The sequence below is a fragment of the Nilaparvata lugens genome, chromosome 2, assembly GCF_014356525.2.
Source record: "Nilaparvata lugens isolate BPH chromosome 2, ASM1435652v1, whole genome shotgun sequence".
NCBI lineage: Eukaryota > Metazoa > Arthropoda > Insecta > Hemiptera > Delphacidae > Nilaparvata > Nilaparvata lugens.
Genome location: NC_052505.1, coordinates 92,493,365 through 92,511,204, shown reverse-complemented (window position 1 = coordinate 92,511,204; position 17,840 = coordinate 92,493,365). Strand labels below are relative to the sequence as shown.

Genomic DNA, 17,840 nt, shown 5'->3' with positions numbered 1-17,840 from the left:
GCAATTCACTTTTAATCAGCTGATGCCAAGGTTTTTTATATCTGTATCTTACCGTTTCTGTAAAAATACAGATATAGTCAGCTGATTAAAAGTGAATTGCTCATGTTCGCGGCGCGTATATCTGTACGCACCTTTAGGCTCAACTCACACTAACTCGACTCAGGTCGAGAAGAGACTCGACTCTAGACGAGATCATGTGTTTTCAAATGGTGACTTCGCGGAGACTAGAATCGACTGGTCTGAGTGTCACCATTTGAAAACACATGCTCTCAACTAGAGTCGAGTCTCTTCTCGACCTTAGTCGCGTAAGTGTGAGTTGAGCCTAAAGGTTTCTCTTTTGTAGGCACGTTAGCAGTGCAGAAGGAAATTTAATCTACAGGACAGTTTTGTATAATGTATTACTTACTTACTTCTTGGCGCTACAGCTCATTCAGAGCCTTGACCTCCTTCAAAAAAGCCTCTCCATTCGTCTCTATCGGCAGCCTTACGTCTCCATCCCCTGACACCCAGCTTCCTAATGTCGTCCTCCACATCCTCCAGCCAACGCTTTGTCGGACGTCCTCTCAGCCTTCTCCCTCCTGGGTTATTTCTGAAGACCTTTTTTACAATCCTTGAGTCACTCATCCTCTCAACGTGTACCAGCCAACTCAAACGCCTCAGTTTTATCTCGTCAACAATTTGCACTTTCTGGTACAGATCACGCAGCTCTTGATTTGATCGTATTCGACATTTACCATTATCATGTACAGGGACAAATATCTTTCTCAAAACCTTTCGCTCCCAAATATTTAATAGATCCTCATCCTTCTTTGTCAAAACCCATGTCTCTGCTCCATACAAAACAATTGGCTTTATGACTGTTTGTATAATGTATTACGGTATACAATTTATGCTTTGTTCATGGGGGTTTATAACTAATTTTCTTTCGTAAATAAATTTCAATTTCAATGTTTGCAGATGAAAGTGATCAGGCCTCAGCGGAAACGGAAGACGGCGGTCGCTGCTCAGACGAAAAGTGGCGGGAAACGGTCGAAAGCGGATGGCGGGAAATTCAAAAGTGTGTCGGCCACGGTTGCTAGGCAACCAGAGACGACGCCCGCCAATCAGAACAGTGATAGGACTGTCGCCTGTATGGCACCCACCAACTCACAACAGTCCATGAAGTCAGTACCAAATACCAATTTACATTTTAAAATTCTCTAAGGATGGCCACTAACGACAGGAGAAGTGTGTTGAACATGTGTGTACACACATGTCGTCATACATTTATTTATTATTTTCAAAGGCAAATCCACAAGTATTTTAAGCCCAGGTGATGATGAGGTGTTATTATTGTGTCATCGCAGCGAAAGGCTATGAACATGTTTTTTGAGGTTAGACTTTTGTATCTTCGTTTTTTTTGTTGTTCGTTTTTCTTTGCTGCTGTATTTGAAGTTGAGTTATTTTTGTATCATTATAATTTGTAATCGTCATTAGCATTATTCAAATCAAAATCTTTTTTTTTCGCCAAAATACAAAATCACTAGAAATATTTCCAATTAATAATACAATAATATTAAATAAAACTAAGAAATTGTCAAAAACCACAGATTTATTGATAGTTAGATAGACCTGTTTCGGTTGTTACACCATTGCACAATCTCTGATAAACTAAAACTAAATACAAGAGCAGCAGAATTTATACTAGTAGGCGAGTACTACTATTGGTAACAAAATTTTGTTATCATGGCGAATCGGTTGCTTAAGCCGCCATTTTTCGATACCGTTAAGTGGGAGGAGACTGTCTAGCTGGGCCAATGGCAGGCGTTCATGCCGTTCACCAATAGCAGTACTCGCCTACTAGTATAAATTCTGCTGCTCTTGTATTTAGTTTTAGTTTATCAGAGATTGGCAATGGTGTAACAACCGAAACCGGTCTTTCCAAACTATCAATAAATCTGTGGTTTTTGACAATTTCTTAGTCTTTTTATTTAATATGAATAATTACCACAAGATCAAGTTCTCAACTACACAAAAATGATAATTGAAATATACAGTACATACATAATCATAGAAATGAATAATACATTTCAAATGAATAAATAGAATTGGCACAGCTAGCAAAGCGAACTTGCTAGCTGTGAGTTCATTTTCGATATTTTTTTCCATAACTTTTTTGCAAAATGATAATAATACAAACAATAATATTAGTAGAAAGCAAAAACAAAAGTATCCCATCCGGCTACAAACCAAAACAACAAAAATGAACTATTAATAAAACGCTAATCTAACAAACAATCATTGCAAAATACCATGTGATATTATCAATGCCATAACTGATTGACAACAGTAGTCTACATCTATAAGAATAATTTTTCCATAATTGAAGTGTATTATTTATTTTTATTGGTTGTTTATGTTAGAAGCTGCTGTCAAACAGCTGTTTATCGTTCGAAGCCTTTCGCGTGAATGTATTTTTTCTTCGAAGACATGTTCGATCACACATGCTCGACACACTTGTCCTTGTCCTGTCGTTATTGAACACCCTTTTGCCGCATCTGCATGTTGGTCCAATGAAGGCCAATATCGACCAACGCCAGTGTATGGATTGGTGATTTCTGATTTGCCAGCATTGGCTTTCGTAAGGAATATTGCACCTTTACCAGGCTGCTCACCTTAACGTACAATCCCTCAGTTGCCACATTGATGAACTCAGAGCAATCTTCCGTTTTCAGGACTTCAATATAATCGGAATTTCCGAATCATTTTTGAAGCCTAGTATTTCATCAAATTTTGTTGCATTGCCTGGATATAATCTTTTCCGAATGATAGATTAAATAAAGCTTGTGGGGGTGTAGCAATTTATGTGAAGATGGTATCAAACAAAAGTTTTAATCACATCTAAACAAGAGTATTGTTCCAGACCAGAGTTTATGCTACTTGAATTATCCTTATCTAGTAATGATAAATTACTCGTTGGTATCTGTTATCGCCCACCAAAATAGGTCATTTCACAGATTTCGAAAATGCCTTGCTTTCTCTTATGCCTTGTTATAACCGTATACTAGTTATGGGGGATATGAACACCGACTTGAACATGACGAATCGTAACTTTGACTACTTTCAACTGACTACTATTTTCCAATGCCTAAACATGACTATTTTACCCCTCGATCCAACTCATCATACTAATGAATCAGACACACTCATTGACCTTCTCATTGTTAGTGATCCCAATGAGGTTGTTCAAGCAGGCCAAATCTCAGTCCCAGCTATTTCTAGACATGATTTGATCTACTGTGTACTTTCCCATAAGATACCCAAGCCAGAACAGAAAATTATCACTTATAGAGACTTCAAAAACTTTGATGAAGCCGCCTTCCTGACTGATGTGGCTCAGACTCCATGGCATCAAATTGAAGCATTACCCTCAGTTGATGACATGGTCAAGACTTTCGAGAATTGGACTTTGACTTTGTATGACAAACATGCACCTTATGTGACAAGGAGGATTAATAGAAAACGACGAGTACCGTGGATGACTGAAGACATACTTGAGATGATGGGACGTAGAGACAAAGCACATAGAAAATTTAAAAAGACATTTGACTTGGACAGTTTGATAAAGTATAGGAGCCTTAGAAATAGGGTGAAACAGGAATTACGGAACTCAAAGATTAGGTACTTGAATTCGTTTATGACAAACAATAGACAAGACTCTAAATCACTTTGGCAGGGAATAAAAGAATTCGGGCTTGGCAAACAGAAATCGAATCCACAAATTGACTTACCATTGAATAATATAAATGACCATTTCGTTTCACACTCTAACCAACGCGACGAAGTTGTCATTGCTAATCATATAGATGATCTTGAAGAGCAGGTTACAAACTTAGATTTACCAATCACTGATCAATTTCATTTCCATCCAATCTCAGAAGAAGACACTTTCAGAGCAATTCAACGTATTCATAGTAATGCTACGGGTGTAGACAAAATTCCTATTAAATTTATCAAGAAGATGTTATTTGCTGTTTTACCAACCATTACATACATTTTCAACAAGTCACTTGAAGAAGGCATTTTCCCTGAAAACTGGAAGTTTGCTCTGGTTCGCCCTCTAAATAAAGTTCCATCACCCAATAAAGTTGAGGATTTTAGACCAATCAGTATTTTACCTGCATTGTCCAAAGTGCTAGAAAGACTCATTCATGCTCAAGTTGTAAAATTTCTAGACAACAATAGTAAGCTTCATAACTTTCAATCAGGCTTTAGAAAATTCCATTCAACTGAGACAGCTCTGCTTCGTGTCACTGATGATATAAGGTTAGCTATGGACCAAAGAAAATGCACCATCCTCACCCTATTTGATTTTTCTAAAGCATTCGATACTGTTGATCATACAGTCCTTCTGAATAAGTTGGCTATTCTTGGTTTCAGTCACAACGTATCTGTCGGTGACAAAAAGTCAACTTGGAAAAACGTTATGCATGGAGTACCACAAGGTTCAATTTTAGGCCCTCTCCTCTTCACTTTGTATGCTAATGACCTTTCTTCCATTATCAAATTCTCCAGTTTCCATACTTATGCAGACGACCTTCAAATCTATTTAAGCTGTCCCATAACAAAAATTAATGAAACAGTTGGAATAATGAATCAGGATATCAATTCGATAGTGGAATGGACAAAGAAAAATGGCCTTAAGCTTAATCCATCAAAACACAACCCATTATAATTGGATATTCTCGTCTTATAAACACTATTGACCTTGAATCGATTCACAAAATTAGTGTAGACGGTAATGACATTCCTTACTGTAGCTCAGTTAAAAATTTAGGCATTATTATGAATAATACTCTTGACTGGTCAGAACAAGTGAACAAAACTTGTAAAAAGGTATTCTCAGCATGCATGTATTGAAGAAAATGCACGATATCCTCCCTAGAAACAATTAATTATTATTGGTTCAATCTCTCATCTTCCCACATTTAATGTATTGTAATTCTGTTCTTAACGATATGCAAGTCACTCTGAATGATAAACTACAGCGTTGCCAAAATTATTGTCTACGTTTCGTCTACTCTCTCCAACGCCATGATCATATCACCCCAGCCCACATTGCTAGTTCAACATTGAAGCTTCCCGATCAGAGGCTTTTTCGAATAGTCAAGCTTGTTAGAGATATCTTGAAATACGGTAATCCGAACTATTTTAAAGATGATTTCTATTTCCATTAATAAATAAATCCTTAGTTTAAATAACGAAATTAACGTTTTGGTAGAGAGTTAGTGGGGAGGATATTTTAATATTCTTCCCAAAGAATGGACATTGATATGTCCAAAGCTCCGCCAATTTATGTAGATGCATAACAATATGATTATTATCTATAGTTATTATATTACAAATTGCTTTTTCATATCATATACAGTTCAATAGTTATTTTCCTAGTCTATATTATGTAAATTCATCTATAATTTTGCTGTATTGTAAGCTATTGTATATAAGTGTATAAGCCAGTATATATTGTAATCTACATAAATAAAGTACTCAATCAATCAATCAATCAATCAATCAATCAAGAGCAGCAGAATTTATACTAGTAGGCGAGTACTACTATTGGTAACAAAATTTTGTTATCATGGCGAATCGGTTGCTTAAGCCGCCATTTTGTGATACCGTTAAGTGGGAGGAGACTGTCTAGCTGGGCCAATGGCAGGCATTCATGCCGTTCACCAATAGCAGTACTCGCCTACTAGTATAAATTCTGCTGATCTTGTATTTAGTTTAGTTTATCAGAGATTGGCAATGGTGTAACAACCGAAACCGGTCTTTCTAACTATCAATAAATCTGTGGTTTTTGACAATTTCTTAGTCTTTTTATTTAATATGAATAATTACCACAAGATCAAGTTCTCAACTACACAAAAATGATACAATAATAATTGAAATATACAGTACATGCATAATCATAGAAATGAATAATACATTTCGAATGAATAAATAGAATTGGCACAGCTAGCAAAGCGAACTTGCTAGCTGTGAGTTCATTTTCGATATTTTTTTCCATAACTTGTTTGCAAAATGATAATAATACAAACAATAAGATTAGTAGAAAGCGAAAACAAAGTATCCCATCCGGCTACAAACCAAAACAACAAAAATGAACTATTAATAAAACGCTAATCTAACAAACAATCATTGCAAAATACCATGTGATATTATCAATGCCATAACTGATTGACAACAGTAGGCTACATCTATAAGAATAATTTTTCCATAATTGAAGTGTATTATTTATTTTTATTGGTTGTTTATGTTAGAAGCTGCTGTCAAACAGCTGTTTATCGTTCGAAGCCTTTCGCGTGAATGTATTTTTTCTTCGAAGACATGTTCGATCACACATGCTCGACACACTTGTCCTTGTCCTGTCGTTATTGAACACCCTTTTGCCGCATCTGCATGTTGGTCCAATGAAGGCCAATATCGACCAACGCCAGTGTATGGATTGGTGATTTCTGATTTGCCAGCATTGGCTTTCGTAAGGAATATTGCACCTTTACCAGGCTGGGCCAGCTTACTGGACTAACATATTGTGGACTAGACATAAGTTTCTCTCAGAAAGTACATTTAAAGTTTCCCTAAGGGCCGGTTTCCGAGCTCGGGATTTAGCTAAGTCCTAGACTTTAAACAGCTGGAGTCAGAAAATTGGTTTTCCAAAATGGGGCGTAGTCGCAGTCATTGTCATAGTCACGTTTGAATTAAATTTCGAAAAACTAGAAAATTTAACACAAAATAAAATAAAGAGAAAATAGTGTAAAGTTTCAGCTATTTTGAATTATTTAGGAATGTCTAATTTCGTCAAGGAAAAACGTTTCCAATTATAGAATGAGAAAATAAAACACGACTACTGTTATAAAAGCTGCGACTATGCCCCATTTTGGAAAGCCAATTTTCTGACTCCAGCTGTTTAAAGTCTAGGACTTGGCTAAATCCCGAGCTCGGAAACCGGCCCTAAATGAATTACACGAGACCAGAGTCTGTTATTTCTGCATCTATAGTGAGCTCTGCCCAACCAATCATTGAAGTACACTATAGTGTGGTCCACGTTACATTGGCAGTGAAGAAAGATAGAAGAAGAACGTTGCCGATTCTCTGCCTTGCCACTGCCTTCTATAGAGGATAGCTGATAACGGTATATCTGATGTAATGCTAAATGTTCATTCTTGTTTGAAATAGTCAATCATATTTTATTCGTCAAGAAAATATATTTTTCAATGATTTAATAATAAATTCTCATATTTGAGAGTTAATATTTTGTGGATTATATCTGTACATTGATGAAAAACGATCTGGCTAAGTTTCGGAGCTAGAATAGGATAGCACTATTAGCTTTGTCGAATGATAGACAAGGACAGCAACAGTAATGTGAATCATATACTGCCATTATAACGTGGACGTTACTATAGTGAGTTCTGCCGAACAAAACAGTGAAATATATCTGTGGGGCCCTCCTTTCTCTCTATGGTGAGTTAGTTCACTTTATAAAGTCAGCACCCGATTAATATTGGTTTGCTATATCCTTGTCTATCACTATACAAAGCAGATAGCTCTATCTTTTTCTAGCTCCGCACCGTTGTATTATCGTTTGTAGACTATGTAGAAATATGAAGTGACAATTTACAATCATGACAATTCATTATTGAATCACGAAAAAATACATTGTCTTGCCGTATAATGGATTATTATTACCAAGAATAAACCATTAATATCATATTAGATAAGCCGGGATGTCTTGAATCATGTTGTACTATATAGTCCAGTCACTATAGTTCTATATTTTTCTAACTCGTTGCCTTATCGTTTGTAGACTTTGTAGAAATATGAAGTGACAATTTATTATAGAATCATAAAAAAATACATTGTCTTGACGTATAATTTATTATTATTATCAAGAATGAACAATATCATATCAGATAAGCCGGAATGTCTTGAATCATGTTGTACTATATAGTCCAGTCACTATATACATTGGTGTTCGTAAAGTGAGATTTGATTATTGAAAAAAAATCCGGAAATTGTAGATATTTTTCTCATATTAACGGTTTTGGCAGTTCTATGATAGGGAAAAGTGATTCAAGATGGATTTTAGGCAACTAAGCTTGTAGAGGATGAATTTATCTACAATTTGGAATCAATCGTGAGTTTCTATGATGTATCAGACTCGTTTTAGAAACTCTTGATCAACAGTAAAATAACGAAAAAAATGTAAAAACTGAAATCGCCATTTTTAAAATCGGCCATTTTTTGTGTATTGGAATATGGGCTTAAGTACACTCAATAATAAATTTGACTTATGATGCATGATTTTGGACCGCATTGACGAGCTGAGAAGAATGAAGTGTAGTACGATGAAATCTGAGCATTGTGTCAAAAGTTATAAGTGTTTGAAATTTTGATCCTTGAGGTGTCCTTAAGCGCGCCTCTACAGTAGGAAATACTGAAATGAAGTGCATGTAACGGGTGATTCTCGTAGAACATAATCCTATGAACTTATGTCATTGTGCGAAATATCAATGTGAAGACTATGTAGTTGTTGATGAAGGTTGAAGCTGAAAATTAGGTGTTTTTCACAATACAAGGAGCATTGTTGTCAGTTTTACCTGGAAATCTATATGAGATAGAGCGCACTACCGGATCTTAGATTGTAGAACACAAAAATCAACTAGTGGACAAACAACTTAGTCCAAATAAATAAACTTGTAGTTATCTAATATCTAGCAATTTCTAAAACGTTATTCAACTACAAGCTAGTAGCTACTGTAATTATTATTATTTTCCTAAACTGAAAAAATGTATTTAAATTTATCAATATTGTTTTTTAAAGTGTGCGATCTCTTGTTTTAGATTTGCAAGAAATCAAGATTTTAATAATACTCTCTTCAAGTCGTAAGTTTCATTCTTTATAATACAGTATTCCTCGCATGAGCTTATACCATTCCATGGAGAATCATCTGCTTTTTCATATTTATTATAGCCTTATATTAATTCTAGACAGTATTAAAATAACAAGTCAACTTGTATTCACTTAACAAATTTGACACAATGGAGAAATGTAGAAAAATCGCATAAAATGTAATATATACAATGGGGTGTGGTTCGATAATTATTTACTGTCCTTTGAATTCTAGATGCACTGTAGTAGGTGTTTCACACACGTCTATTCAAACTATATTTTTCAATTTTTTTTTAATTTTCTTCTCAATTATAAGAGAAATAGTTTCAGGTGTAAGGCAGTTCTGTAGTGTTTATCCTGAACCTGACTTTATTCATTCATTAATTTCAGCTTTTTAGTGGTGAAGGGTGTATCAGCGATAAAACCCACAACCAATTGCAATTTAGAGTTCAATTCTTCTCCAAACTTGTTTCTAAAATTATTTCTAGACGTCCAATACAAGATCAAAGCTACTATTATGTTTATCTTGGATAAACTTTATAAATAAAAAAGATGACAGTGTACAGGGTCAGTTTGAAACTGAACTGAATGTTCATGATTTTCATGAATCATTGATTCAGGCTCTCATGAATTGATAATAACTTGTTCCAAAAAATGGGGTTGTGGTTTCACTTTCAACAATCTTTCGAAATTGATGATGTGGAAACAATTTCCATTTGGTGATATTGAAATTTAGGATATATTAATATCAAGCACTATTATTATACAAACTCGCCGTTTTTCTTGTATAGTTTAGATCCTACTGTAGATCCTCCTATAGATGTAGATCCTACTGTCAGCTGTTCCCGTTTCACAAGACGTTTACTTTCGTGATAAAATTTTTTGAATATAATATTGATATTTCAGAACATTCCCATAATTGAGTACCTACACTGTCAAATCTAAAGGCTGATCTACACGTTGCCAGTCGGCTTGCCAGCTTGGGTAGCCAGTCACTGGATGAAAGGGACTGGCACTGTGTAAACGGCTCACGCCAGTAACTGGAGAAGCCAGCAAGCCAAGGACGCGCCAGCAGTGCTGGCATTTCCAGCAGAACAAATATTTTTGTTTTACTGGCGCGCCAGCTTCATGTCAGCTCATCACAGCTTTAAACTCTTGCGGATCATTAGCATGAAGCTCTCTTATAATTGTCTCTGATGCCCCCAAAGTCTTGTTGTCCATCCACTCTCGTATCCACTTTCTCATTCTTTTCGCTTTAACTCGTGGGTACATATTTCCAAAAGTTCTTCACATAAAACCATAGATATTCCACGCATATTCTTTTGAACGACAACTCTGTGTGGCGTTTCTGCCATTTGTTCAAAAAACTAAGGTATCACTTTCACATAAACCACGCTCGCTGTGGAACTACACCAACACATCCGACTTGTTACAGTATAACGTGTAAACAGGGGTACCGCTTAAAACTGGCATGCCAGTCGCCGCTTGCTAGTGACCTTCCAGTCAATATCCAAACTAGCATTCCAGCCACTGGCACCGTGTAAATCAGCTTTACTTCCAATTCACATTGATATACCATCAATCAGTGTTACATTATTGATGAAGTAGGTCAGATATAGTGGGTAGGTATAGATATATAGCAATAAAGAAATCAATAAAGATAGGTGTAGTAGGTAGATATAGATATGTGGGGGGGTAGGTAGATATAGATAAAGTAGGTCAGATATAAAATAGGTAAGAATTTTGGAAGTTGTGTGCGTGTGTGGAATGGTTTTAAATGCTTAATCTGAACTAAAACCATCATTGAATGATTTGTGAATTTTTAATAAGGACATTCTCGTTGGAATTTTATCATGCAATTACAATTGTTCAACTTCTACAAGTTATGATATTTTATTGTGTATTTTTCTATTGCGGATGATGTCCACATGAGCTTTCAGCTTGTGCAAGGGTAATGGAAAGTGCGAGGTTTACTTGATGAGATGCTCCATGCCTACCGGCAGGATTCGAACCCGCGACCAGGTAGCGCTAGCAGACTGGAGGGTGCAACGCCTTAGTCGTCTCGGCTATCCTGGCCGGCTGCTATTCTTCTATGGTGTTTGTAGAAAGATCTGTTTTTACCTACAAAGGATTAATTTCATTTAATTTGGAGACTTGTAGACTCATTAATTAACAGTTCTAATGTGTGGTAGGCCTATTATTGAAATGTTTTGTGTTTTTATTGTCGACAGGCAGGAAATCGACAATCATGTAGACACCATACAAAATGACCTGGACACACTGAAAGAGCTTCTAAAGGGCGAATCAATTAGTTTGGACGCAAATACATTGTTGGGGGTGAGTGTATGCTTTTATTAATTCAGAACAAAGATCATCTAAATACGTCTTCTTGATAAATTTGATGTTTATTATTTATTTATTAGGTCAGCACAAACAACACTATTATCGGAAAAGAAAAAACAGGCTATTGCCTGTTAATTTGTATTGCCTATTCAACTTGTATCTACGACAAACTAGCACTTTGCTCTGGGTAAAATAAGTTGAGACTTGACCAAATGTCGGCTTTGCCAGGTTTTGTGAAATTGTGACTCTCATGTAAGCCCATTTGAGTGACGGAATATATTCAATTTGACAACGATGCATTCACAAGTCACAATTTCAGGGGCTAGACCACATCAAGCGTTTTTCCAGGCACCAACAAATTCATCCAATCGGAGAGCTTTCTGCCCTGCCGACTCTGAAAACCCCTGAAAAACGCTTAATATGGTCTGGCCCTAAATACCAATCATATTGAATGAAATTCCAAGTCTTATAATTTTTCATGAGAAAGTCGCAATTACACACAATACACGTTATAAATATATCTATAGGCTACACGTTATAACGATTCACGTTATAAAGTCAGTGGAATTGATAGTAAGTCATTGTTCCAAGTTTTCCTTTTCCACCGCACTTTGTAGTAGACAGTTGTGATTCACGTTATCCCAGTAAATCTGACCTGATATAATTGTTGATAATGTTATTAATATAAAATATCGGGGGACTGAGCTTTGCTCTAGAGTGTAAAAGCATAGAAAATTTGTAACGAAAGATTGAATTTATAGTTTATATTTTTATTCATTCATGTTCTCAGTCGTACAATTATTTTTACAGTTATATGAGGAGGCACAACAGGCTTATGCCCAAAACTGTCCCTTTTCAAATTTATACTAAGTTACAGTCCAAATCACAATCTTGGTTAAGCTTCTATCACTCATCAAAATAACAATTTATTCACACTTCAAAAAACACATAGATTACAAATAGATATACTATGAATTCACAGCATCTAGTAAACACAAATGATCTGTGAATTCACAACATCAGTAACAGCATCTAGTTACTATTTTGGACTTTCTGAAGTGAACATGTTTTCTAAAAAAAAGAGAAATAACTTTTTCTTTTTGAATTTTTCTTCTCGTGATATCAGCTGAATGATCCCACTCGTACACTCGTTCACTCAATTCCATTACGGTATCGACAGACGACAAAATTTCAAGCTGTTTTTCCAAGGACGTATTTATCCTTTTAATGTTCTTCAGCGAGTTATCCCAGGGTTGAGACCTAGTGCAATCGAATTTTCATATCATAAACCTACTTTGTTCCAAATTTCGTGAGAATCGTTAGAGCCGTTTTCGAGATCCGGTTACATACCGGTTCATATATATAAACATCTAAACATATAAACAGAAATTGCTCGTTTAATAGTAAAGGATAATTTATATTTTATTGCAAATATATTTCATTCGTCAAGAGATTACATTTCTTCATGATTTAATAATACATTTTCCCAATTGAATTGAATATTTTGTTAGTTCGTCATATTTTTAAATAGTGTATAAACAATTTGCTGAATTGGTAAAGGAGCTATCTGCGTTGTCTAATGACAGACAAGGATAAAGGATAGCAATCCAATGTTTATCAAATGCAGTCTTTATAACGTGAATTTCGCTACAGCAGTGTTGATATTTTTTGTTCAGCTGGAAACTTAAGTCTCAAAAATCTATTTTATTTGTATTATAATGTGTAGAATATCATAAAAGTAATAACTGTCTGTTCGTTCAAAGGATTAGAAATCCTTTAAAGGAGCATTTATTTGAATGAACAATTATTTGTGATACTTAAAAACTTTTTATTTATAGTATTTGATGAATTTTTCGAGATCCTTCAAGATGTCATTACATTCAAAAGTTTCAATTTTAAATTATGTTTGATACCCTAGCTCATCATGTATTCAACTCTCTCAAATCACTCTGACAATTTATTGAAAAAAATTAGTTTATCCTGTTTGGATGATATTTTTCAATATAAATGTAATTGAATCAAAATATTTATAACCTGGTAAGATTAAACATTGTTAAACGTTCTATTCTGAATGTAAAATTGAACTGAAAAATAATTGTTGAATGTTTCCCTCTGTTTTACCTTTCAAGAAACTTTCATCCAGCACCCTTAGTCAATATTTGACTTTTAACAAGAATGAAGACTACGAATTTGACAAAACTTCAGATTCGGTTAGTGAATAGTATTTTTTACTTAGAAAATAAATGGGATTCCAGCTTCTCTTACGTCTATTGAATTTGACTGTGATTAAATGTCTGTTAAATACCACTAGAACCAATTAGAAAAAGTCAGCGAGTAATCACGATTATATCCAACAGACGTAACTGCAATCAGGTTTTGATCTTTTAGTGCCTTTCTTTCTCTTCTAAAGCGTAAAATTGTAATGCTATGAAATTAAGGCAATTGATTACTGTACATTTATTGAATAGAAATTGCCCAACTAAATACAGGCACAAAATTGGATTTTAACCGTCGTAGATCTAACGGAACTAATGTTATGGAGAACCAATGCACGATTTTAATCTCAATCCCGCTATTTTACGTCGAATAAATTTATTTGGCTACTTTTGTAGTTGAGAAGTTTATATTGTGGTAATTAATATCAGTCAGTCTGTGGTAGTTAATATCAAATCCAAATTTATTTGGACTTTCGTTCATCTATCTAGGTTGCCACAATAGTCTATTTAATTTTAATCATGATTTTATGCCACCAAAATCTATCAGAGAACGCTTCCCTGATTGGTTCCCGTGGTATTAAATCACGGCTGAAATTTAATAGGCTTTTGTGCAACCAATCCCAAAGGATTTTGCTATAAGCGGATGAATTAACCGTAAAAAGTATTGTAAAAATGATTTCAACTGTACAAAGTATTTTTAATTTTTTTTTTTTTAATTGAAATATACAGAGTGAGTCACATGTATAGGAACCCTTCAATAGGTTGGAGACCATTGTAGTTATAATACTGTAACTTCCAGGATAAGTTATTGGTCAAATACTCTACCTTTTGAGGTACAACTGAATTTCAACCCCTCATAAGGGGGTGACTTAGGGGTTTTAACTCGAATACTTTAAATGTAAACACCCATTGTGTGGTACATCATTTTTAAGGCCTTTCTATAACAAGAAAGGTAACATCAATAAAAAAGGTCTATGGTACTTTTATCCAAAATGGCGGCTGATTGAAGTTTTTGTTTTTAAAGAAATAATTGATAAAGTTCAATCAGCCGCCATTTTGGATAAAAGTATCATAAAACATTTTTATTGATGTCATCTCCCTCGTTTTGAAAAGGCCTTTAAAATGATGTATCACACAATGGGTGTTTACATGCAAAATATTTGAATTTTCATAATTGAGATTGAATATTTTGTTAATCAATTATATTTCTAAAAAGCTATCTGGGAACGTTGCGGAGCTAGAAAAAGATAGTGCCAACTGCTTTGTCGAATGATAGACAAGGATAACAAATACTGCCATCATAACGTGGACCTTACTATAGTTCTCGAACTTGGAAACTGCGGTCTCGAGCCGGCAAACATGCATTTAACGCCCTAGTTGTGAAATAAACTATTGTATTTAAGATGGGAGATTTTATTAGAAATTGCAGTTAAACAACTGCTAGAATATTATTACTTTAAAATAATTATTTCAAACATCCAATGAAAGCTATATAAATAGTATTAAGGACCTCTACTACTTCAAATAGTGCATTATAATTATAATTATTGTTATAATACAATAGTGTATTATTTCGTATAACTAGGACTTCTGCTACTGCAAATATTGACAAAAGAACTAAATAGCAGAAGGAAATTTGAAGAATGAAGCCGTCAAAATTTGCGCCAGACCGGTAATCGAACCAGGAAACATTATCAACTTCAAATTTCCTTCAGCTATTCAGTTCTTTGGACAATATTTGCAGTAGCAGAAGTCCTAGTTATACGAAATAATACACTATTGTATTATAACAATAATTATAATTATAATACACTATTAATATTTATAATTATTTGTCACCTGGTCATATGGGACATATATATGAATCATATATTTATCTCATATTGATCAGGATTTTAGAGTTTTAATTTAGAAAAGTTTAATGAACAGTGTTTTTGTCTTTGAACAATTTTTGTCATCGACAGAAAGATTGTTTATTTCATTTGTTGTCAAAATTAACGTAGCTTCTCTTTTGTTTTAAATAACAAACGTGCCGCTTGTGCGACAGATAAAAATATGTACTGAAATGGCTTTCATGTTTGGCATTGACTGAGTTATATTTAATACCCAAAATTTTTCTTTTGGTCGGTGTGTAAGCTCGTTTGTTAGGACTCTGAGTAAAGTCCGGCTGTTCTGGTGAAGGGGATAGATTTTGCTCTTGTTTTATAATACAGTTTTCCTGTCGCAGTTCGGGCAGTTTAAAGAGAACTGTATTATTGAATAGGACGGGATCTGAACCCATTTCATTAGATCAGTTATTTTGATTTTTTTAATTAACAATTAACGCCGCGAAATACCAGTGGATGCCAAAGTGGGAAGCTATTTCTAAAAGGTAGGTGACTACTGAGTCATTGTTCTTAAATTTTTCATAACCACAAACATTGAATCCTCATTAGCAGCAAAGCGAGTAGCCCCTGAAATATTCATCTGATTATTATTATTTCGTAATTTCTAATTATAATTCTAATTTTGTAATAAATAATTTATTGTTTTGTTTTAAATATCAAAAACCTGTACGATCTTTTCTTGTTTTTCATTTTCCCACCCTTACATATTCGGTGAAGGCACATCTTGCTTACATATTATAATTATAATACACTATTGTACCATAACAAACAAACAAAACCTACTCTATAGTGAGGGTCACGTTATAATGGAAGTGGAGAAAGATAGGAGAATGACGTTGCCGATCCTCTGTCTTGTCAATGCCTTCTATAGACGGTAGCTGATACAGGTTTATTGATGTACTATTAACGGTTCATTCTTGTTTAAAATAATCTATATTATATTTTATTAAGCACGAAATTATATTTTTCAATTAGTTCATAATGAATTTTCATAATTGAGATGGAATATTTTGTTAATTATTAATTTTACATTGTTAATAGACGATCTGGCAACAGAGCAAAGCGAGAAAGAGATAGCGCTATCCGCTTTTTGAATGATAGACAAGGATAGCAATACCATTGCTAATCAAACACTGCCATTATAACGTGGACCTCACTATAACATATTTGAATACATGCATCACTTTTCAATACTCTCAGCTACTCCTTTGATACACTCTTTATTTGTTGTTGCACTATGATCTGACCCTTTGACAAGGCTATAATACAACGTACGATTGTCTTGTCTACCAATAGCAATGAATGTAACGATTTTAGGTGTTAATAGATCTCATTTGGTCTCATGGGAGACCAGATCACGAGGTAACAGATTTGGTCTCACTATAGAACATGGTACGCCATAGTGGAGTTGGTCAATTTCCGCCCAGAAAACACTAAACATGTAGGTGACACATTATAAGTAATTTTTGAAACTAACTATTGCATGTAATTGTAAACTATCTAATATTTCCTGTAATTGATGTAGTGGTTTTGGGAAATAAACATTTATTTATCTGTTGTTTTTGCAGATAACAACCAGCTGGTATCGTACAATTCGGGGTCCCAACAGGGGGGGCAGGGAGACCTGATGGGAGATCTGTTCGACGACTGGATCCTGTCGCCCCCTGCGGGAGGAGGGGAGGGGACAGAGGTGGGGGCGAACGATTTTCCCCTCCAGCCAGATGACGAGGATGACGTCATCAACACACCCGACATACTCTTGACACCGGAGCCACTGCTCATGTCCAATGATGGAGGAGGGAAGAGGAGGAGGAAGTGAAATGGTGGAGAAGGAGGAGAAGTGAACTGGAGAGGGGGAGGAGAAGGGTAAGTATCATGTTATCCAGTGAAACTGGATAACATTGATTAATAAATTATTTTATTAATGAAATAGTTTTGGACTTTTAAAATGTTATCTAAATTTGGGAGAGAAATAGTACAAGGAGTATCCTTAGTTTTTCTCTCCTAATCAGTGTTTCATTGTAAAAAATATAGATAAATAAATAAATGTTAAGAAGTTGACTCATATTTACGTTAAAATATATGATTTAAAATGTATAATTATCATCTTTATACATGTCTTATGCACTAAAACATAAATAGAATACTTTCTGAAGTTTACATAGGTAAATAATTTTTAATTGTTTCACCAGAGAAAAGATAACATTAGGCTGGCCACTTACGGTAGGATATGCATGTTGTACATGATGTTCATCATACATGTTTTGTCATCAGCGAGAGGCTCCTAACATAAAATAAACTATGAATAAACCACTGGAAAATTACAAATTATAATGTTAGCAATATAATCTAATCTCAGATAGAACAGTGATGAAAAAATAAACAACAATAAACGGAGATACAAAAACCCAACTCCAATAGTTTTGCTCGAAACCTTACGCTTTGATGACATGTGCATCATGC

The 17,840-nt window shown here is 34.7% G+C and overlaps 1 protein-coding gene across 3 annotated transcripts in view; it reads left to right on the top strand.

Moving 5' to 3' along the window:
• The window catches only part of LOC111048335 (heat shock factor protein), a 32,092-nt gene extending 18,580 nt beyond the window's left edge, over positions 1 to 13,512 (top strand). For 2 of the 3 annotated variants that reach the window (XM_039422118.1, XM_039422116.1), the window contains 4 exons: positions 958 to 1,163; positions 8,884 to 8,925; positions 11,164 to 11,269; positions 13,405 to 13,512. In XM_039422118.1, coding sequence (XP_039278052.1) covers positions 958 to 1,163; positions 8,884 to 8,925; positions 11,164 to 11,269; positions 13,405 to 13,497 — 447 coding nt within the window. In that variant the 3' untranslated portion in view covers positions 13,498 to 13,512. The remainder of the gene's footprint in view (positions 1 to 957; positions 1,164 to 8,883; positions 8,926 to 11,163; positions 11,270 to 13,404) is intronic. The other variant, XM_039422117.1, reaches the window with a different exon arrangement.
• Positions 13,513 to 17,840: the final 4,328 nt, after the last annotated feature.